General features: G+C 36.6%; 1 protein-coding gene across 1 annotated transcript; it reads left to right on the forward strand.

Moving 5' to 3' along the window:
* The first annotated feature begins 284 nt into the window (after positions 1–284).
* On the forward strand, positions 285–23641 carry map3k20b (mitogen-activated protein kinase kinase kinase 20b). The gene is made up of 13 exons (XM_084425891.1): positions 285–429; positions 4822–5002; positions 7258–7345; positions 9911–10012; positions 10108–10173; positions 10260–10288; positions 10406–10543; positions 11202–11288; positions 14005–14079; positions 15940–16046; positions 17099–17240; positions 21085–21446; positions 22816–23641. The coding sequence occupies exons 1-12, from the start codon at positions 359–361 to the stop codon at positions 21430–21432; spliced, it is 1434 nt and encodes a 477-aa protein (XP_084282017.1). The 5' UTR covers positions 285–358; the 3' UTR covers positions 21433–21446; positions 22816–23641.
* The last annotated feature ends 396 nt before the right edge of the window (positions 23642–24037 follow it).

Below are 24037 nucleotides of genomic sequence, written 5' to 3' on the forward strand. Positions count from 1 at the left end.
AGTTGTGACACAGTTATCGACTATGCTCAAGAACTGAAGAATTCTAATATGGTCAATGCACGTTTCATGAATATTAATTAGGTAACGTGACGACTGCCTATTACGTCATTGGCTGAAGTGCCAGTGGGTGGGCGCTAATCTGACGAATAAACGAATCGCAGTTTGACTCATGAATATTAATTAGGGTACGCATTAGACGCTCCAATGTGTTTACCACGTAAAGTCTTTTTGTCGTAGTTAATATTCATAAGCCAATCCTTTACCGTAGTAGGATTCATAATTTGTCCACCGGTCCAAAGCGAGTGTCCTCTTATGGAAGTGCAGTAACACGAGACAATGAGGCTCCGCATATTATCTTATGACTGGGATTGTTCAGAGAGCGACAGGCCAGCGCGTTTCACCGGACCGCACGGAAAACACGACTAACAGGTAGGAAAGCACGCTTTTACATTTTAATCAGACTACACGTTATGTGTTACAAATAATTATAACATTATTGGAAAGAGTTTTAACTCTGCAGCTGATCTCGTGTTTGACGACTTCAGGAGAGTGTGACATAATGTCTGTGACTTAAGCCAATATGTTTTTGCTTTCCTAAATCTCAACAAGTATTCCAAAAAGTCTCCAAAATTATTTAAAAGTATTCCAAACTCTTCCAAAGTAACATTACGTGAACATGAAATGGTGGTGAATTAAAAGTAGGCAAATAAACTTAAGAACAACAACAACACAATTTACAAATTGCTTTACACAGAACAAATGCACATGGACACAGACGATAAAAATATTTTAAATGAATGTTTTATCTGAAAGTATCTATTTCTTTGCACCATTCATATTTTAAACATTAGGATGTTGTTTTGGGCAATAAATCAAGTCAGAGGTATGAATGAGCTGTTTCTAGTTAAGAATAGTCGAACGTGTGACACACTTGCCCTCTGTTGGGCCCTGATGTCACAGCCAGGGGCCACAGAGATGATATGCGGGTTGTTTTTAGCGACTGGGCGCTCTTTAAGTGATAGATAGCCTCCTAGACTGTGTGCGGGACGGGTATAGGCGGTATATAGCTTGTTCTCTCTACACCGGGGAAACCAATCTGAGGTTAGGTCATAGATTTCAGGGAAGAGTGACGCATGTAGGCTAGTAATGCATAAGAAACCAGACCCCCATTTCTACTTACTACAACTACATCAGAGTTTACTACATTAGAGGTGAAAGAAAACATGAGGCTGGTGGGAAAGTTTGATTCCCTGAACATTAATTTATACATGTGCACTCCTGGATTAGAAAAACGATTAAATACACAGGCATTTAGCCGGTGTTTGTTGCAAACTGTTGCAGCACACTTTATGGTTATTTGACATGACAGCTCAAGCAGTAACAGCAGTATCCTGCAGTGGGATTTATAATTATTTTAAACAAAAAAAAATGTTCTTATTCTTGTACACATGTAGCTTTTTTGACCCCACTGAGAGACTACAAGGAAAATTTGTACTTATAAAAAAATTGCAGGACTATTTTAAGTCTACTGCAAAAAAACAAAAAAACGAATATACTCTTAATAAAAATGGTTCTAATCAGTACCGGATTAGGGTTCTTGTAACAACTTTTAAACCAATAGTACTAGAAGCCTTTTTGGTGCTGAATAGAACACTTTTTTTATAAAGAACGATATTTTTAAAGTGCTGTTTAGAACCTTAATGGTGTTATAAAGAACATTTTTGCACAGTTTATTTTAGCATATGTGAGTGTGTGTATGTGTATATATATATATATATATATATATATATATATATATATATATATATGAAAGCAATCAGACTTGCAACTTTTGCTTGGTGAATAGTGATATAGTAAAAATCCCACACACTTCCACTGATTGTAATGTTCATAACCTCAGAATATAATAGAGCAGTAGAAACCCTATATGGCCCCCGGTCATATCGGAATATCATAGAGACATGGGAAATCGTGGAAAAACGATCAGGCCCACTCCAACATTGTGACAGAAAGTTCTGGACAAGCAACATACCAGTTATATATATCCAGTTTTTTGGCTCCCTAGTTCTTCATGGCTGCAACTGTTAGTGCAAACAAACACATCAACAAGTGCTGAACTTCCTGTCTTCTCCAGTTTTCAGTTCAATAAACCTATAAATCTATAAAAATTATAGTCAGATGGTTACATTTCCCCTATTTATTATTATATTCTTCTGGTGTATATTTGTAGGATGTTTTTTTACTTTGTGTAAACAGCAATCCCTAATCTCTATTTTAACAGTAATCCAAAACATTACAGTAGTTGTTTACCCCCCTCTATCTATTCTGTCTATTCTTGCGTTCTCATAAAGCCTGTAAAGTAGTGTAGACAAAAGTGGCAGGAGTCCATTTGCAGATGTAGCAGAATACACTGAAGGATTGAAGGCAGAGACAAGCCAAGTCATCCTGCAGTTATGTGAGCATGTTAGCATTATTACACTTCTGGTTCCATAATCCTCAAGTCATATGGTTTTTTGGTTCTTGTTTAAATGCCTGAAAAAAAGTCTGTGGGGAACACAAGCTCGAGATATTGTCACCTTTTATTCTACGACATAAAATACACCAGTAATACTCCACTTGTGATTAAAAAAAAAGAAAAAATATGAGTGGTTAAATGTGACTACATCGGCTGTCATTAGCACATCGAACAGGAAGACTCAACACACAGCTTCACAGCTTCGTTGCTTTATGTTAACTCAAACTCTTAATAGTGGTGATGCTGAAGTCATGGTGTAGTTTGTTTATAACTTGAAGTCAGCATGAATTCAAAATTGACAATTCTTATTTTTTTATGGCATATTACAGTATGTATTTATTTGTATAGCAAGTACAGGAACTTGCTACTGCAATACATACACCCATACGCTACTGCGAGCTTAAAAGACATATTAAGCTTCAGCACAAATAGCATGTATAAAAATAATTACCAGTGGTAGATATATACAGGTGGAGCTGGGGAAGGTGGATGGGTTTCAGAAGAATTTATAGTAAACGCTAACCAGCTATTTAAATGTTGAGCAGCCAGCTCATTGGCTGCAGATGTGATGTGAACATCCAAAGTTTCATGACAGAACTTATTTATATGCTATTATAGTATTTATTTAAACTTTTGAATTGGATTTTATTTTTATATTTTCATTTTTCATTTTAAGTGTAGTGATTTTGATATGTACTTTTGACTTTGACACTTTTATTAGTTTTTTTTTAATTATTATTTAATAAATAAGCACTCTTCATATAATGTACATATGTACTGACACACTTGTTGATGTAGCTAGGACAGTTGTGATCAGCAGCATGAGGTTTGTTTTGCATGCTGGGCCCAACATGGAATGCTGGTTGGATCTGCTACACCAGCTCATTTTTGCTTGAGTGCAGCATGACTGTCCTGATCCACCTGTTCTAATCAGCATAAACCGACATGGAATTCATGCTGGTTTATGCTGGATTTTTCAGTATAGGGTTTCCTGTAAGGCCCGCTCATACAAGAGGTTTAAACTAAACAAAAACTTGGAAGAGTAAATAAAAACTCCAGGAGAACAAATCCAGATCAGCAAAAAGGAACATTGCAAACTGAAAAAATAGTTAACTCTGGGTGTTGTTTAAAGGGGTCATATAATGCCATTTTTGTACAAGCTAATATGATTCTTTAGGGTCTAAATTAAAAGTCTGTAATATACTTTAATTAAAAATTCTCATTAGTATTGTAAGAAAACACTCATTTTACCTGGTCAAAAACAGCTCTGTTTTCAGCACGCCGTTTAAGTGCATGTGTCTTTAAATGATAATGAGCTTTGCTCACCCCGCCCCTCCGTTCTGTGCGTACACCGTTTGTAATAATAACACAATAACCATAACGCGTTGTTCATTATAAACGTGGGATTATGAATTATATTGAGAATGTCGGTACATAGAGATACATATTGGTACATAGAAAACATGCCGTAATGTACCCTTCAGAAGTGTAAACAGCCGCATTCATCGTGAAGCGTGCAGCAAGCGATTTGCAAAGATTAATATAAATATTAATATAAAGGTTAATAAAACGTTACACTGCAGGTGCAGCAGGAACACGAATAGTTGGTACCGATCCTTTTTTCAGGAGCAGCTTCTTAGCAAAACAGACTTTATACTGACCCTCGTTTGTAAAGCAGTCTGGTGTGTGAAATGATTCGCGCAACATTGAAAGCATTGACGTTGATCGTGGGGAATATTCCCTTCGAAAACAAAATCAGCCACTGCGTCTTCAGCGGTTCGGATTTAGGAACATCAAAATGACTGCTGTGTTCCTTATTACACCCAAGAACAAAACACCACAATCGCTTAGACGCCATTCTGCTCATAGACAGTGCTCCAGCGTATCAACAATGACCGCGCGGACTATGATTGACAGCTCGCTCACGAGCGAGGGCGGGTCTATGTTGAAACGCTGCTGTCAGTCAACAATCGTGGGAGGGGCCACCGCAATTGCTCGCATTGATGGCCACGGCTTGATTTGAGACGGGAAAACATATAAGGAGATTAAAAAAAAAAAAAAACCCTGGATGGATTTTTATCATTTTATGATGGTTGTGTACAGGCACTGCCAACACACATTTCAGTACAATCAACTTGTAAAAGTGCATGTACCATTATATGAACCCTTTAAATAAAGACCAAATCTATAGTTTTGACTTTACAGTATTTTTTTTTTTTTTCTGTTCGAAAGTATTATTATTATGCTTAATATGTTTTTTGTCAAAACTTGAATAGTAGCTTTATATCGTCTCTCTCTTTCTACAGCCACAGTGAATGTCAGTATGAGATGTCGTCCCTCAGTGCAAGCTTCGTTCAGATCCGCTTTGATGACATCCGCTTTTATGAGAACTGCGGCGGTGGGAGTTTTGGGAGCGTGTATCGGGCACACTGGATCTCACAGGACAAAGAAGTGGCTGTCAAAAAACTGCTGAAAATTGATGATGAGGTTAGTTCAGATGAAGTTATTGTTATTTTAGCTTCTTATTTTTTATAACTCTAGTCAATTGTATTTGTATAGCGCTTAACACAATACAAATTGTTTCAAAGCAGCTTTGAAGAAAATCATGATGTTAATGTTTATAATATCTTAATATCTTCTACCTTATAGTTAAGTTATTTAGCAAATTAGAACTGGGAGATAATATAGTTTACATTTTGTGACAATATAAACAATCAAGCAATTGATATTTGCTATTTTGATCAATCGTTTTATAGAGACCCTTTAGACGAAAAAGAAGTATACTTCAAGTTCATTTTATGAAGTATACTTAAGTAATGTTCAAGTATATTTTTAAGGATACTTTATGTAGTAAGTATACTAATATCAATGTGTACTTGTAGTATACTTGTAAGTGTACTGTTTCAATACTTCTTGGGACTAAATCGGCCCACTTTTAGTATATAAAAGTATACGTTTAAGTGTACTATAAGTGTAAGAGTAGTAAACTACTTAGTTTACTATTTTAATACAAGTAGTAAATTTTTTAGTTCATGAAAGTACACTGTTTACTGAAGTGTACTCTCAGTAAACTACTAGTTTAGTAGTTTATACTACAAGTATACTTGTAAGTTTTCTTTAAGTGAACATAACATTATACTTATAGTTTACTATTTATATATTATTTTTGCACTTGCAGTATACTACTGTGTTCAAATGTAGATATTATTTTTGATACTTGAAAAATACCTTTAACTGTACTTTAATTTTAAGAACATTTTATTTTCATGCATCTTTTTTTATCAGCACTTGAATGTCAGTAAGTTTCATAAAGAAAGGCAACATTTTAAACAAAAAAGTTGAGAAAATCAAATTTTTGTCAAAGACTATGTTCAGATTGATCAGATTCAGAACGATGATCAAAACACAGATGGAGTAGATCGAGTCCAACACCCCCAAAGCTTCATGGGTTACGCTTCATTTCATTTGGTAATATTAAGCAGTTTTGATTTATTTTTAATAGGTTACTCGATCAAAAGGGTTAACACAACTGCAAGCCAAGTATACTTTGAAATGAATAGCCTACTTAATTATACATTTAAGTATATCTAGATCAAAAGAGTGAGTACAAGTACAGGCCAAATATACTTGGACTTTTCTCTCAGTATAAGTCAAGTACACTTAAGTGTAATTTTAAGTATATTTCTGAGAAGTACATAAAGTATATTTTTGAGAAGTATATAAAATGTAGACTGAAAGTATTCTTTCTTATTTTTAGTTTAAAAGAAGTATACTAATAGAACACTTGAATAAACGATCTTTTTCATAAGGGGAGTTTTATGGGTAAACTGTTTATAGAGAGCTACAGTCTGTTATCAGCAACATTCACACACCGCATCAGAATATGGTTGTCAGGCCTGTTTGAAATGCTAAATGCAATTGTGTTCAAGTACAGTTCAGTTTGTTTTGAATGTGAAAATGTGCGTACTGTGCAACAGAATATGCAAAAAGCAATACATCAAATCAAAACCGAATACTCACTATACATGAAACGGTAGGCGAACAATACCAGATGACACACTGCATCCATTGAGTTTTTAACATGCTAATGTAACCCCTCCAGTTCTACTCATGATCTTACTAGCTGGCCTCCGGTACACTAGCATCATGTACACAGAAAATACATTGGTCAAGAAGTAAATTCTTCATCAAATTTGGTACATAATCCAAATGTTCAGGAATTTGGACGCAGCCTATGTGAATGTAGCCATTGTTACCATCCATCAGACTTGTTTATGTGCATGAGAGCGGGGGAGTGTAAGAATCTACAGTTTTCCATGATCGTCTCTCTTTTTTCCCCATCATCTCTCCCCCGCCTTTCTCTATTTCTCTTTGTCTAAAGTCAATTTGATATACTGTAAGTGTAAAATGTAGCATCTTAATGTGGGTTTGCAGGCGGTGTGTGTTACTGTCAGTATTAATGCATGCTCAGCAGCGCTGCCAGAGTCTGTTCCACTGTTTACTGGAGTTTAGCAGCTTTCCTGGCTGATGCCATGCAGTTCGAGTCCCAGCGGACATGTCCCACAATACTGCTAATGGCTCCATGTTCACGGACATTTCTAGTGTAATATTTGACCTCGACATACTGTAATGAAAAAATAGTTTTATGACATTGATGCAGCACTCATTTGAGCCTCAGTGTTTGACCGCAGTCTTTCACCTCTGCATCTGTTTTTTTTGTTTTTTTCCTTCACCTCATCCAGGCTGAGATTCTGAGTGTCCTGAGCCACAAAAATATTATTCAGTTCTACGGAGCCATACTGGAAACACCCAACTACGGCATTGTCACAGGTAATAATTCAGTGTTTCAGTTTCACAACCAAACCAACAAATGTTTTATTGCTCAGAGGTTCCACTTAAAATTCTCATAAGAATTTAAAAAAAAAATGTTTTTGAAAGTGTCATTTATTTGATCAAAAACAGTAATATTGTGAAATATTATTACAATTTAAATAAGTGTTTTCTATTTGAATACATTTTAAAATGTAATTTATTCCTTAGAATTTTCAGCATCATTACTCCAGTCTTCAGTGTCACATGATCCTTCAGAAATCATCTTTCTAATATGATCATTTGCTGCCCAAGAAACATTTCTTCTTATTATCAATGTTGAAAACAGTTGTGCTGCTTCATATTTTTGTGGAAACCGTGATACACTACCTTTTAAAAGTTTGGGGTTAGTAAGATCTTTTAAAAAATGAAATAAAAAATTGAAATTAAAACTTCTATTCAACATGGATGCATTAAATTGATCACAAGTGACAGTAAAGAAATTTGTAATGTTAAAAAAAAAAAAAAAATCAGTTTTATATTCATCATTCAATTCAATTCTGCTTTATATTCATCAAAGAATCCTGAAAACAAGTATCACAGTTTCACCAAAAATATTAAGAAACAAAAATAGTTTTTAACATTGATAATAATAAGAGCCATTATCAATAATTGAGCACCAATAATAATAATTGAGCACTAAATCATCATATCAGAATGATCTCTGAAGGATCATGTGACACTGAAGACTGGCGTGATGATGCTGAAAATTCAGCTTTACCATCGAAGGAAGAAATAAAATATATTCAATTAGAAACCCGGAGTTTTAATATAGTTGTAATAATATATCACAATATCTCATAATATATAAAAGAAGTCTCCATTTGTTCTCCATTTCATCTCATTGCTGTCTTAGAGAAATAGATACGATATTATAGAGATCTCCTTTGTGATTAGTCTTTGGTAAGGGATGCTATGATCTCCCAAAAATGTAATACTGCCGTGCTTTGTGTGTAATCGTAGTGTGAGGAGAGTTCATAAAGAGGACACTTACACTTACACGCTTGCACAGTTGTCTTGCCATTTTTTAAACATCCTATTGTGATCTTTGTCTCCAGGGATGTAAATGTGCTTATGAGCAGATTTATGTGGCCTAATCATTTCTCGAGAGCATGTCTTTCAGCGGCTCTTCAGAGCGCTTGGTCAGCTGGGTATTCAGTAAATCTAACGTTTGTGCATGCTGTCATCTTCTAACTCCTGCTGCCAGCATCCGCTCCATGTGTGTGTGTGTGTGTGTGTGTAAATGGGAAACCCTGAGTGTGCTAAGCTGTGTTTGACTTCACTCGAGGGTTGGTGATAGATGATCTCATGTGTTGATTGACATCTCGACATGAGACTAGATTTTTGCTTGTTCAGCCTTCCTCTCCCACTCCTTGTTTCTTCTCTATATGTAAATTTGGTTACAATAACTGTTTCCATCCAAAGTTGCGAATTTAACTTACGCGCAGAATTGGAATATTGCATAAAACATTTGCGAATAAAGCAGCATTTGCATCCCATGTGTTCAAGAGAACATAATCAGCACTTCTTGGGAAATTGGCGCAAAATATCTGTAATGATAATGGAAGTTTCTGCAATCGGGGAAGAAACTGTGGCTCTTTTCTTCCTACATTATATATGGCAAAATGCTGTCTTGCATTTGTGAACACAATCATATGAGACGCTTCTAAAGGGTCGTTAAACTAAATCATTTTGATGACAGGCTCAGGCATTTCAGTATGATAAAACCAACATTTGAGATGCTGTGCAATGAAATTGTCACAAATTCACACGTTTTTTTGTTGCGCATCAAGGGATTTATTTGTTAAATGTGTCTCCATCATAATTTATGTGCAATATCTCAAAATGCGCATTACAGTTGGTGGTTGGATAGGATACATAGCTAATGACAAGCAATACACATTCACAAATATTGTATAAATACACTAGCATTCAAAAAGTTTGGGGTCAGTTTGTTTTTAAAGAAATTAATACTTTTATTGAGCAAGAATGCATTAAATTGAAAAGATTGTACAGTGACAGTAAAGACATTTATAATGTTACAAAAGATTTCTATTTCAAATAAATGCTGTTTTTTTCTATTCATCAAAGAATTCTGAAAAAAATGTATCACGGTTTCCCCAACAATATTAAGCCGTGCAACTTTTTTCAACATAGATCATATTAATAAGAAATGCGTCTTGAGCAGCAAATCAACATATTAGAACGATTTCTGAAAAGATCATGTGACAATTTTTCAGAATATTACTGTTTTTACTGTATTTTTGATCCAATAAATGCAGCCTTAGTGAGCATAAGAGACTTTTAGTGTATATGAGGTCTACTTTTTTCTCACAACACTAATTCAAAATTTACTGTGAAACAGTTCTTATTATTATAATTTTTTTGCATTACTGTATGATCTATATTTTGGCTTCCATATAACAATAGAATTATTTAGCTTTCACCTGCAATATATATCATCTCCACAACATTTAGTTGACACATGTGATGATATGTAATATGTTATGTGTGTTTGTGTTGTAGAATATGCCAGCAGAGGATCATTGTATGAATATTTGTCCAGTGCTGACAGTGAGGAGATGGATATGGGTCAAGTAATGACCTGGGCGATGGAAATTGCTAAAGGTATGTGTCTGTATGAATACATGTGTTTATGTAATGATCTCAGTCACATTTTCCTTATGAGCTAATGGCTGATTCTGTGATTTGTTTCCCTGTAGGAATGCATTATTTACATGCCGAGGCCCCTGTGAAAGTCATTCATAGGGACCTGAAGTCAAGAAATGGTGAGTTTTTAGCTGTGATGTGAGCAATTTCACAAGCAAAACATGATTATTACATACCGGTGACTATTTTCTTTTCTCTCTATTAGTTGTGTTAACAGCAGACAATGTATTAAAGGTGTGTTTCCTTTTTTTATTTCACATTCCTATATATTTATATATAAAATCTAGGATTTAAACTCTGCCTAAAATATCAATGTGACTGTCCCTGCACAATGCATTTTGTCTGTGTCAGATCTGTGATTTTGGAGCATCTAAGTTGGTTTCTCACACAACACACATGTCTCTTGTGGGGACATTCCCTTGGATGGCCCCTGAAGTGATCCAGAGTCTACCCGTCTCAGAAACCTGTGACACCTACTCATACGGAGTGGTCAGTACTCATATTTATACATGAATTGAGTGTGTGATCAAGTTTTTTTGTATGATCAGGTGTTTCCACAAACATATTAAGCAAAAGAAATATGAAACTGTTTTCAAATTTGTACTATTACTATTACTTTTTAATTTTTTATCACCATATTAGAATGCTTTCTGAAGGATCATGTGACACTGAAGACTGGAGTAATGATGCTGAAAATTCGACTATTCCCATTACAAGAATAAATTACATTTTTATTTAAAAAAAATTACAGTGTAGCTCTCTTCCATATACACTGAAAGCATAAACTGTCCACATGTTGTGTAGCTGAAAAGGACAAAAAAACAAACAAACATAAAACTAGTCTATATAACTCTATATTATATAGCATATATAGTATTTTAGGATTAGAATCAGTCTAAAGTCATTAAACTTATTTAAATGATTGTTCGTGCAAGGATATGTATACACAAGGCTGTGTGTCTATGTATGTCTGACTGTCTAAATTAATTATTTCAAGCACAGTCTGCATAACCTCCATCCCAAGTGTTGTTCACCCCATATATGCTTGTGTTGTGGAATATGCCAGCTTTGTTTGTTTTTTTTCCTTGCAGAGAGCATTGGCAGGACGTATGGACATTTACTGTCTGATTTGTGGTTGGTCTTGCAGGTTCTGTGGGAGATGCTGACCAGAGAAGTGCCATTTAAAGGTTTTGAGGGTTTGCAGGTGGCCTGGTTGGTGGTGGAAAAACATGAGGTACTGCACAGTATCCCACAATCCCTCTGTGTTCTTAAGAGAGGAATGTTAATACTGTAGAACCACCACATGAATCAATGTTTACAATGTTAGTGTAGTTATACTGCTGTTAAAGTGTGCCAGTTTTCCTATGAATATACGTCCATGTCATACATTGTTGATGTCCTAGGAGACTCTTTCCTTTGGCTTTGTTCCAAGACCTAGTGAACTGCCCTCTGCCCTACATAGACAGCTGTATCCTAACTAGAATAGAACCTCATAAACAGGCCCACATGAAATCTGTGCCCACAGAACTCAAAATTCCAGAATTTGAGCTGTAATTCACATCTCCCTTGTTTTTTTATGTATCACATTTTGCCTGATTTGATCATGCAATCAACTATAAATAGGAGCGTGGTACTCTCAGATCCATTTAAAACACGGGACGTGCTCCGAAGTGACCATTACAGTCAGCAAATAGTTTTGCAAACAGTAGATTTCCTTGGAGTTTGTCATTAAGCTAATGACACAATACTCAGAGAGCATAAAAATACATAACACATACATGTTGTACAAAATACTCCACCTTAATTAGACTGAACTACTTTAAGCAATACTTTTCAATACTAAGAGTTCCTTTCACTGGAACTAAGGGGCCAAGCCCAACCCCTGAAAAACAACCCCACACCATAATCCCCCCTCCACCAAACTTCACACTTGGCACAATGCAGTCAGGCAAGTACCATTCTCCTGGCAACCGCCAAACGCAGACTCGTCCATCGGATTGCCAGACAGAGAAGCCTGATTCGTCACTCCAGAGAACACGTCTCCACTGCTCTGTGCTTTACACCCCTGTATCCGAGGCTTTGCATTGCACTTGGTGATGTAAGGCTTGGATGCAGCTGTTCGACCATGGAAGCCCATTCCATGAAGCTCTCTACGCACTGTTTTTGAGCTAATCTGAAGACTACACGAAGTTTGGAGGTCTGTAGCTATTGACTCTGCAGAAAGTTGGCTACTTCTGCACACTCTGCATCTCAGTATGCGCTGACCCCGCTCTGTGATTTTACATGGCCTACCACTTCGTGGCTGAGTTGCTGTTGTTCCCAATTGCTTCCACTTTGTTATAATACCACTAACAGTTGACCATGGAATATTTAGTAATGAGGAAATTTCACGAATATTGATGACTTATTGCACAGATGGCAACCTATCACAGAGCTTGAATTCACTGAGCTCCTGAGAGCGAGCCATTCTTTCACAAATGTTTGTAGAAGCAGTCCGCATGCCTTGGTGCTTGATTTTATACAACTGTGGCCATGAAAGTGATTGGAACACCTGAATTCAAGGATTTGGAGAGGTGTCCCAATACTTTTGGCAATATAGTGTATGTCAGAAGAGCTTTTTAGCAAATATTTATCAAACATTCAGTCTTCTCTACTGACCAGTTTGTAAGATGTAAATAAGCATATGTAAACTAAACATATGTAAACAAATGTAAACATATGCGTCATGGCACTGCGTGCTGTGCGCAAGGTGTTTTCACATCCGATTGAGAAAATGGTTGAATTTAAGTTTTTACATGCTTAATTTTTTCCTATTGATCGGGTTATTTCAAGTCTACACCACCCCTTCCAATCCATTTGAAATTTCATTTGGAGGTGTTTACATTAAGGTTTCAGTTCGGTTCCCCATTGCATTCCCCACAAATGCTATATGTGATGCTTCCCAAGCATTTGGCCTAAAGAATGTATTTTAGAAGGTTAATTACGCTGATTAAGTTTGCATCTAGATCACATCTAATGATAACGTTTTGGAACTGTTATGTTTTATGTTCATCCTGTGGGTAACGGAACAGTATGATCGTGGATTACGGAACAGTATGATCATGGATTCCATTGCTTGCTTTAGTTGGATATTTATAGCAAACTGATCTAAAGGCTTCGCTCTGTGCGTGTTTGAGAACCCCTACAACTTTTATTGAGCGCTAGCATAAGATATATTGCAGTTCTCTTTATGCCTTTCTGCCGTGATGCCATCAGATTAGACCACAGTGGTTTTAGTGCTGTAGGGGGACAGTCAGGAAACCTTTTTAGATAAACATCCCAGCCTGAGACAGAGAGGAAGGGAGAAAGTACTTATAAGAGAAAATGTTGGCGAAGGGCAATGGGAGAGGTCAAACGATGGATGAAAAGATATTTTGGTTTATGTTAAATTCCCAGAGGGAAGGAGCAGTTTCCATTCTCTCGTGGGTTCGTGATTATGTGGTGTGCTAATACAGTTTGTCCGAAATAATACCCTGTGCAATATGTTTACTAGAGCTGCTTTTCTATTGGACGAGCCACTTGGACAGTATTACATTCCTACATGTGTGGCTTATCAAAAAAAGTCTCCATTACAGCATCTCTCCTCACATGCTCTTAAATTTCCATTATCTTGAGTGTGAACTAAATTTTATCACTTCGTAGTGTAAACAGCGCCCATGTAAAAGCTCTTTGTTAATCCGTATATACCAGTTATGATATATCAGACTCTTTGAACATGGAGATATACGCTTCATCTGAGTTGTGATGTAAACTTAGCCCAGAGGAGCGCTTTGCTGCAGTTGTGTTAGGAGCTTAAGCTGGACTCGTGCTAAAATTAGGATTTTATGTAATGGCTGCTATAATGGGTTTTTGAAATGGATTCTAATGTGTGTGCATGTGTCTGTGGTATTTGTGTGGGTTATGTGTTCCAGAGGCCGACCATTCCCAGCAGCTGTCCCGCCAGCTTTGCAGACTTGATGAGATGTTGCTGGATTGCAGAGCCCAAGGTACTTGGTGGGACTGAGACGAAATTCAGTACATACAGTATGATGCTCAGGATCTCTAGAAACTGTTCATATAATTAGTCATTTAGTGGATGCTTTTATCCAAAGAGACTGACAAGTGAGGAACATCTGTTCAAATTACGTCTTAGGGATTTTCACAATAAATCAAGATTTTAAAATGAAACTATGCATCTTTGTCTTTTGACAAAATGACTTGATCTTTACATCAAGTCCAAAATAACAGTCAGGCAGGTTCTTTTTTTAGAGAGTGGAGTATTAGTGTATTTCTTTCAAGGAAAGGTGAAAATAATAATTGGATTCTATGTGAACAGTTTCATAGCAATTTTTTGCTGTTGTGTCAAACTATGCAATTTATTCTCAATTCAGTGTACACAGGTCTTAAAGGTTGTATCAGCGATTTCAGGCCCAAACATAAATGATCACATTCATCTAATCTTTCCTAACGATCCGCTAGCTGCCCGCCCCATAAGCATGCCGTCAAAAAAACGCGTCTCTGTAGGCAGCCTAGGCTCTGAGATCTGCACACAAAAACAGTTGGTTTCACCAACCACTCAAAACCAAAATAAATAGTGTTCCATCCAATCACAGACAGGGGTGGGTGTTGTGAGGTTTTCGCGTGCAGCCGTCATAGGCAGCCGGTGATATGTTTGGGCCTGAAATCGCTGATAAAACCTTTAAAGAGGCCATATTATGCCCTTTTACAAAGTCTTGATTTAGTTTTTTTTGTCGTCTACTAGAATAGGTTTTCATGCTCAGATGTTAAAGGCACACTATGCAGTTTTCGTTTTTCTCAAACAGCGACCCCTAGAGTCGCTGTGGAGTACTTGTATTTAACGTTACTGTCGTAAATACCACTCACGCAGAGCCGTCTCTGCACTCTTCCGACCGCGCTTTCTTCGTTTTCTTCGTCGACTCTGCCATGATTCACGTCTGAAATGCGTGCTAGTGTCTTCCATAGAGGCTGCTTCATATGTTGTTGATGTATGTGAGGTCGTGTCGTAAAGCAAGTCGTGATTCTCGCGAGATTTGTCAGGGCGCCACCTCTCAAACCTGCATTGCTGGTTTTGCCAGCGGGATGATTCGCCCTACTACGAGTTCGTTTACCATCTAAATGATTTCGAAGCTGTTATATCAAGGTACAAATCTTGCATAGTGTGCCTTTGCGCATTATTTTTGTGCCAAAAATGCATTTATTTTTCACATATTTGACATTGTTGCAGCTCCTCTTTTCCCAGTCTGTCAGTAACGCTCTGTTTCAGTTCCTGTCTCTATGAAGCGCCTCCTTTTGAAAAGAACAATGTGCTCTGATTGGTCAGCTGGACCAGTGTGTTAGTCAACCATTTTGGAAATGTCACACCCCTTACCATAACCAGAAGTTTTAACACACTATTAGCGCAACTCAACCAGGCCTCGCCCCTTTGAGCAGGATTTATTTAAATGAGGAATATTATGATGTGTTTGTTCCCAAAAAGAAACCCAAGACCACAATGTAGGCATTTCATGGAGTTCAGAAACAGTGCGCGCTGATATAGAGAATAACTCCCTTTGGAGGGACTTTGTGCTTTGTAACTTTGCAGACATTATTTCATGGTCAAACAGCAACCTTACACACTAACGAAAGTTGAAAATGTAAAAAAAAGCCTAATTGGTCCTCTTTAAGATGTAGGCCTATGCATTTTTATGAGTTCTCAAGTGAACTATGATTTTAAGAGATAAGCAAAAATTTGCAGGATGAGTTTATAATGAGAAGGCTTGGAAACAAACTTACTTTGAGTTAGTTGCTCTGTATTACATTGTGCTAATTAAAGAACGACCATAATAAATGTGCTCTGTCATCTCCAGGAAAGGCCACAGTTCAAACAGGTCCTGAGCACCCTAGAGACCATGAAAAATGACAGCAAACTGCCAGACCAGTGCAACTCCTTCTTACACAACAAAGCGGAGTGGAGGTACGTACAGTCCACAACTCGTTGGCAACTTCTGAAGTATTTCAAAATGTAAACATTAAGAAGTGTTTTATTTGTTCACAATTAAGGTTATAAGCATTGTCAAATAGTTGCCAAAAGGGTTTTGTATTAATTTTCCCAAATGATGTTAAAAAAAATTGTTGCACGACACAAGCGTGATTCGCATGGGCTCGTAACCTAACTGTAAAAAGTGTATACTTTGGGCACATATAACAATCAATAGCCAATTTTACACAACCTACAAAAATGAAAAACAGGTTAGGCATAAACTGTATAAGAGCCATGAACAATGTGGAAATTACTGAAGAAAATTATTTCAATCCGTCCATTGATTTGTAAAAACTAGCAAAGCAAGTGTTTATGTACACTTAGCAGAAATATGAGGCTTGTATAATTCTGAAATTATAGAAATTATTTTCTGTGAATTTTAACTTTGCACTTGTTTTTAGACATTTGTATGTTGCAAGACTAGGTTTTGTTTCTTGAGAGGGACAAGTTGCAAGATAAAGACACAAATGGAGGAAACAAACACAATGAGTGCTGGACTTCAGCAGAGCTGCAGTGCATGAAGGGAGAAATGAACTGAGAGGAATGGAAAAAGAGAGCGAGGAGCAGGAGTGGGGAGGAAGAGGGAGGGTGAGACATTCTGGAAACGCTCCTCATGAGAGTGGTAGAGAAATCAATTCTAGCAGGAGGAAGGTTTTGAGAGTGTGTGTGGAGAGGTTTTGGCAGGGGCTGATATGGCTTTTGAGGGCAGAGGGGTTGAGGAGGGGGGAGGGGGGCATTCTGGCCTTCCTTCACATACCGGTTTATAAATAGCCACGCTAAAGACTTTGTGTGGGGGTTTTGATTGTTTAGCGTACAGTACCACCTACTGGCACGGAGAGAAATTGCAGAAAATTGTGGGGGTTTTTTAGGTCAAAGATGCATTTTGGGGTAATAACAAAATGAATATTCTCTATTTTTATGTTGCTTTTTTTTTTTTGTACATAGGTTAATTGTGTTGTTAAATCTTCCTGTCTTCTGTGTGTAAGGTGTGAGATAGAGGAGACGCTGGAACGCTTGAAGCAGCTGGAGAGAGAGTTGAGCTGTAAGGAGCAAGAGCTGGCGGAAAGAGAAAGAAGACTGACAGAGTGGGAAAACAGACTCATGGAAAGATCCCGATCCTGCACTCCTGTAAGTCTTCACCGTTCTGTGTTCAAAATAACTACTCATTCTGCAACCGTACTTCTGCTTACTATGTACAGTATATAAAATTGCAATCCAGAAGGGGTACGTTTGAAAATCCTCGTTATTACCATTATTATATTACAATTCTGTTTGATGACACTAGTGGACACTTTTATGAAGTGTGTCAGAAATTTTATGCAAATAATGATAATGTGGATTCACAAACTCGCCTTTTCTGTGATTGGACAGACAAACCGATCCAAAACTCCATTGGCTGGGCCTGTTGCTGGTCTGGATGTTTAAATAGTGTCATGGTGTTTATACTTTCTGGTGGAAATCCACCTATGAATGACTTATTTGTCTCTGCATGTTAATCTGAGATAGGAGAAAGCAGAAATTACACAGTACACACTATGATTTTAATCAGAAGTTTTATATGATACCCCATACAATGCTCAGTTTTAATGTGCTATAGTAAGTTGCTAACATTGTCGTGTTTTCACATGACCTGCAGCACTCCTAAAATAGAGGAAGTCACAAAGGAGTAGTGAAACTTTAACAAAGACTGGACTCGAACAAAACGTTTCTTATGTGTGCAGCATTAGTGGTAGTGCGCCTTGACTGTGTTGTGGAAATTTTGGCAGACATAGTAGGTCATGTGCACAGAGAAAATCTGCATAATACAGTATCATGCCCTTGTGAGAAAGAAGCATATTTTATTGTAATGTTTTCAGAGACACTGCATGTTAATGGCACTTATATAAAAATGTATTCTATTTTTGAGTAGGACTTAAGCACCTGTCTTTGAAATATAGAAATATTGAAACTTTTAATGTATTTAAATATATTTGTAATTGCACATTATTAATGATGAACTTCTAATTTGGTATACATAAAATATTAACTTTAAATGTAGTATCGAATAACACATTACCGTTAAAATTACAGTCATGTGCTTTAGAATGTTAGTCAAGTAACATTTATGAATATAGCGCTTTTTACAATACAGATTGTTTCAAAGCAGCTTTACAGAGATAACGGGAAAATAATGCAACAAAGTTTGATTCGAGAAGAAAATAGCGTCACAATCCAGCTTAAGTAAGTTCAGTGATGTTTCATTTTTGTTGTAAAAAGTTATTAATTTAGTTAATTTTTTTATATACAGCGGGGGGAAATAAGTATTGAACACGTCATCATTTTTCTCAGTAAATATATTTCCAAAGGTGCTATTGACATGAAATTTTCACCAGATGTTGGTAACAACCCAAGTAAGCCATACATACAAAGAAAGAAACAAAAATAAGTTCAGAAATTAAGTTATGTGTAATAATGTGAAATGACACAGGGAAAAAGTATTGAACACATGAAGAAAGGGAGGCGCAAAAAGGCATGGGAAGCCAAGACAACTGCTGAAAACTTACAGTAATTAAAAAGCAATCCAGCCCCCTGTCAGTGGAAATTAATAACAGCTGGTTCAGTCCCAAATGATGGCCTACAAAAAGGTCTCATTGCCAAGGTGTCACACAAGACACATCTCATGATGGGTAAAAGCGAAGAGCTGTCTCCAGACCTTGGCAACCTAATTGTTGCAACACATAATGATGGCATTGGTTATAGGCGCCATTCTAAGCTTCTGAATGGTCCAGTGAGCACTTTTGGGGCCATAATACGGAAGTGGAAAGACAATAATTTCACCATAAATTTGCCTCGACCAGTGCTCCTCGCAAGATTTCTGATAGAGGAGTGAAAAGAATAATCAGAAGAGTTGTCCAAGAGCCAAGGATCACTTGTGGAGAGCTTCAAAAAGACCTGCAGATAGCAGGTACTGTGTTCTCAAAGAAAACAGTAAGTAATGCACTCCACCGCCATGGCCTGTATGCACGCTCACCACGCAAGACTCCATTACTGAAGAAAAAAAGCATGTTGAAGCTCATTTAAAGTTTGCTGCACAACATTTGGAAAAGCCAGTGAAATACTGGGAGAATATAGTGTGGTCACATGAGAGCAAAATTGAACTGTTTGGATGCCATAATACACACCATATTTGGAGGAGAAATGGCAGTGCACATTACCCTAAAAACACCATACAACTTGGTGTTGGCTCTTGGACAACTCTTCTGATTATTCTTTTCACTCCTCTGTCAGAAATCTTGCGAGGAGCACTGGTCGAGGCAAATTTATGGTGAAATGATTGTCTTTCCACTTGCGTATTATGGCCCCAAAAGTGCTCACTGGACCATTCAAAAGCTTAGAATGGTGCCTATAACCAATGTCATCATTATGTGTTGCAACAATTAGGTTGCGAAGGTCTTGAGACAGCTCTTTGCTTTTACCCATCATGAGATGTGTCTTGTGTGACACCTTGGCAATGGGACCTTTTTGTAGGCCATCATTTGGGACTGAACCAGCTGTTATTAATTTCCACTGACAGGGGGCTGGATTGCTTTTTAATTACTTAAAAAACTTATTGCTTTAAGTTTTCAGCAGTTGTCTTGGCTTTCCATGCCTTTTTGCGCCTCCCTTTCTTCATGTGTTCAATACTTTTTCCCTGTGTCATTTCACATTATTACACATAACTTAATTTCTGAACTTATTTTTGTTTGTTTCTTTGTATGTATGGCTTACTTGGGTTGTTACCAACATCTGGTGAAAATTTCATGTCAATAGCACCTTTGGAAATATATTTACTGAGAAAAATGATGACGTGTTCAATACTTATTTCCCCCGCTGTATATATATATATAGCCACTCTGGAGAAAACCATGATGTCATCGTCCAGCTCAGTTCAGTTCTCATATAATGGTGTCAATGCAGGCAGATCAGTATTATTGTTGAATATTAAATTAAATGTTAAGTTTAATGTCCCCAACTAAGCAAGCCAAAAGCCAATGGCAACAAAGGCGACAGTGGCAAGGAGCCAAGACTCCATCAGGAGACAGAACAGAGAAAAAACCTTGGGAGAAACCAGGCTCAGTCAAGATTAAAATAAGTGTACTACTTTAAAGTATGACAAAAGATTATTAATAAATTTTTTAAAGTGAACTTAGGAGTGATAAGAATCAGTCATGAAAGTGTACTTAAACTTGAAATAGGCTTGAAATAGCCTTTTATTTCATTAATATTATATTATCTGTTCTGAAGTATTTCTTCAGGTAGAAATGCTGTTTGTGAGTATCCCTAGTATCTCTAAAACTATTTTTTAAAATCTTTATCATGGAAAAATGTAATAATATCCTAGTGAAAAAACCTATACGAAAATGTATTTAAAATACATTTATTTCATAATAAGTAAACTACAAACCATTAACATATTTACAGACATATCGCTTGAGACTTACTGATAAACTTTATTTGGAGAACTTAATTGCACAATGCTCATTTCTTAATATTAAGCCTAAAAGATGTTTTAATATCACCATTAGTAAGGATCGTATGATCTCTGTATAATATCAGTCTTTAAATGCAAGATATTTAAAGTGTACTTACAGTATTCTTCCACTTTAGCACAATCAAGTATATCTTTAGTTGGACCTGAGCACCATTTCTGGAGAACAAAAGTGCATCAAGTACAAAATTAGTTGTTCCAATTTAGCAGACTTTAAGTATATCTATTTAGTATACTAAAAATACAATTGCATGATATTTGTATTAAGTACATAAATATAAATGTATTTGTAGTATGCTTAATGTAAAATAAATGCATTTCAAAAACATTTTAGTATATTTTATTTTTCACAAGGGTGTGAGCACTGTAGTATCCCATGAACCCAAATGTAAGTGTTCAAGCACATTTCCATCATCTACAAACTTTTAATCGACTTAACGTTTTTTTTTTTTTTTTTTTTTGCAGCTGTTTTCACACATTTCCCCCTTGGCGGCCACTCTCAGTGCCGAGTCCTTCTATGAGGCTCACATGGAGGAGAGCAATAGCTCGGAAGTCAGCTGTCAGATTTCATCAACCTGCAATAACGGGGATCTGGGCCAGGCCAGCCTACAGAAGCTCATGCTAGGATTCGGGGACGTGTTTGACCTGGATATGAACATTCCCAGCGGTAACCTCGTCCGCCAATCAGGGATGCAGTTGAACATGCAAGCAAAGAAGAATTCCTCCAAGTCCTGCAGTGTCCGTGAGGGACGCAAACTGAACATGGCCATCACCATGGATGACTTTGGCTGGTCTGACGACGACAGCGATTAGTGGAGGGCAACACGGTACGATAGGGTGGGGTTAGATGGGGTCACAGCCGGTCCAAGGTCGAATATCGAGAGAATCAATTTCCAACAGTCGTCATTAAAAGTTTAAAGTGGAAAGATTGAGCTGAATATTTTAAAAGATTGTTGCACCCACGTGTGGTATGTTTCAGTGCAAAAAAAAATTTGATCCAGAGCAAAATATTACACTGCCCTGTTAGCAGTAGGGCTGTTTTCTGAATATACCGGCTAACCAGTACAAATACCCTATGATAAATATCAAACACGATGAATGATACTGCATTGTAATTGGAAAGATACAGGGTACTTCTTAAATGCCCATAAATGGCAGGATTTACCATTGGTAGGAGGGATTTACCTCTGCCTCCTCTCAGTGAAACACCAGATCATACTGAGATTTCCCCTGTGAGTCACATTTACAGTATTTATAAAGTGTGGGCTGAGATTTAATGGGATTTCTGAAGCTGTGTTTTTGTAAAGCCCTGAAGTTTTTATAAAATAAAGGAAATACTGAACAACTTGTGTGAAATGGGTCAAACTGCAAGGGAACATTTCCAATATTTACCTAAAAATCTGTTAAGTGGGACAAAATATTATAATTCACTTGCATAAGTTCTTTCAAAACTTCCATCAAGGAATTATGTGTTCGGGCCTTTTTGATTTATCCTAAAACCACTTAATTCATGGTGCTTGCTAAGGCAAGACTGTTGCTATCGCTCAAACTTAGGTTTATGGATTTGAACAAGCCTCTAACCCCAAGTATTCATTTTCAGCTCTAAACTTGTCCTACATTGTTTGTGGTATGACTCTAAATGATACATCTAATTATGTGAAGGATAAAAATAATGCTTTGACCTATTTAATAACCATAATATGAGGTGAGAAATTTCTGACAGTATTTCTACTTGTTTTTAAAGCTTTTTTATAAACGGACTCACACAGTAAGTTATTGATTTTTATTTTTTTATTATTGTATTATTTGTGTGTGTATATAATATATATATATATATATATATATATATATTATATATACATACATAAGTGCTGTCAAATCAATTAATCGCATATAACATAAAAGTTTTTAGTTAAATATGTGTATGTTATAATATTTATATATGTGTATATACAGAGACATATATAATATATATAAATATTATGTGTACACACACATTATGTAAACATATTTTATGTTAGATGCGATTAATCGATTTGACAGCACACACACACACACATATATATATATATATATATATATATATATATCTCACATAGAACTGCACATGCTTTTCATTAGCCATCAGGGCTTGTTTAGCGTCTTTCTGGAGTCATGTGACAGGCATAATCAGTGCTTTCACTTGTTTTCTTGCAGATAAGCTCAGTGGCAACCGGAGTCAGAGCAGAAAGGCCCACTTTGTACCATACACTCCATTTGCGCTGTAAACCATGTCTGCACTCTTTTCACTTGACAAATAGGTACAGGTGGGGGGGGAAGGCTTACAAAAACTGCTATTTTTCTGTTAGTTCTTCATTACAATCCTTATATTGTATACACAATGCTTGGTCTGGTAGTTATTGTTTTGTGATATCCCTCATAGCTGTATGTTGTGTATACAGAGGCTCATGTTTAGTGCTGTGTGTGTGGCCACTGTGTGATCCACTGAGGGTTTGTGTGTGGGTGTGTTTGTTCCCAGCGCAGAGATCCGGCTCTCTTCTGTCACAAGTAAGACAAACACACAACCCTATTCATCGCTAGTGCGTGTTTAATCTGCAAACTATATCCAAAGCAGGAGACTGCATAAGAAGATTAGCCTGCCTGTGTCCAGAATATTATGTACTTTGGTTCAATGGCAGTCAATATAGAGCAGTGCGAGTCAAAAGTTCACTTCACTGAATGTAGGTTTCTCATGATCTAAAGGATTCTGCTTAAAATTAGTTTTGCAAACAAATATAAATTGTGGGAAGCTTTTAAAAGACTCTTGGAAAAGTTTGCCAAGTCAGATATCTCGGTTGCAAGAGTGTGTGCAAGGATGTATCATAGGAAAAGAGTGATGACTTAATAAGCTTTTTAAGTTTTCTTTTTTAATGCCACTGAATAATTACCATGCGTAGGACAAGCTGTTTGGAAAATGGATGGATTATCACACATTTGTTTAGATTAATTCTCCATTTAAAAAAAAAAAAAAAAATTGTTGGTCTTTTTTTTACCGATACTGGAATGAAAATAAATTCATTTTACATTATTTGAAAAAAAGTACATTGTAATTTTAGTTGAGCAAGATATTGATAGTTTCGTAAGCTAAAGAAAAACTATTAAGCTAGTTTCTAATGAGGTCATTTATTTAAACCCTTCACAGTAATGTGCGAGTGAGTAGATGCACGTTCATTTGTCAGCATTTTAAAAACACAAATTCTGGGTAGTGCTTATAATAACTGCTGATGCCATATTTGAGTACCTGTGAAATCCCTTCTTCCCTTTTCTCTTAGCAACACTAATGCAGACATAACATGGTTGCTAACAGATTATCACAATATTACCTGATGTCATCTACAATCAAATTTTCAAATTTCACATGATATACAAATATATTTGA

The sequence above is a fragment of the Rutilus rutilus genome, assembly GCF_951802725.1.
Source record: "Rutilus rutilus genome assembly, chromosome: 12".
Classification (NCBI taxonomy): Eukaryota; Metazoa; Chordata; class Actinopteri; order Cypriniformes; family Leuciscidae; genus Rutilus; species Rutilus rutilus.

What these genes read in the sequence shown, in the direction of transcription:
- map3k20b (XM_084425891.1), top strand. Translation starts at nt 359, where the DNA reads ATGACTGGGATTGTTCAGAGAGCGACAGGCCAGCGCGTTTCACCGGAC. An exon ending in ACGGAAAACACGACTAACAG is followed by an intron (nt 430 to 4,821) that starts GTAGGAAAGCAC and finishes CTCTTTCTACAG; the next exon opens with CCACAGTGAATGTCAGTATG. An exon ending in GATCCCGATCCTGCACTCCT is followed by an intron (nt 17,241 to 21,084) that starts GTAAGTCTTCAC and finishes TTTTTTTTGCAG; the next exon opens with CTGTTTTCACACATTTCCCC.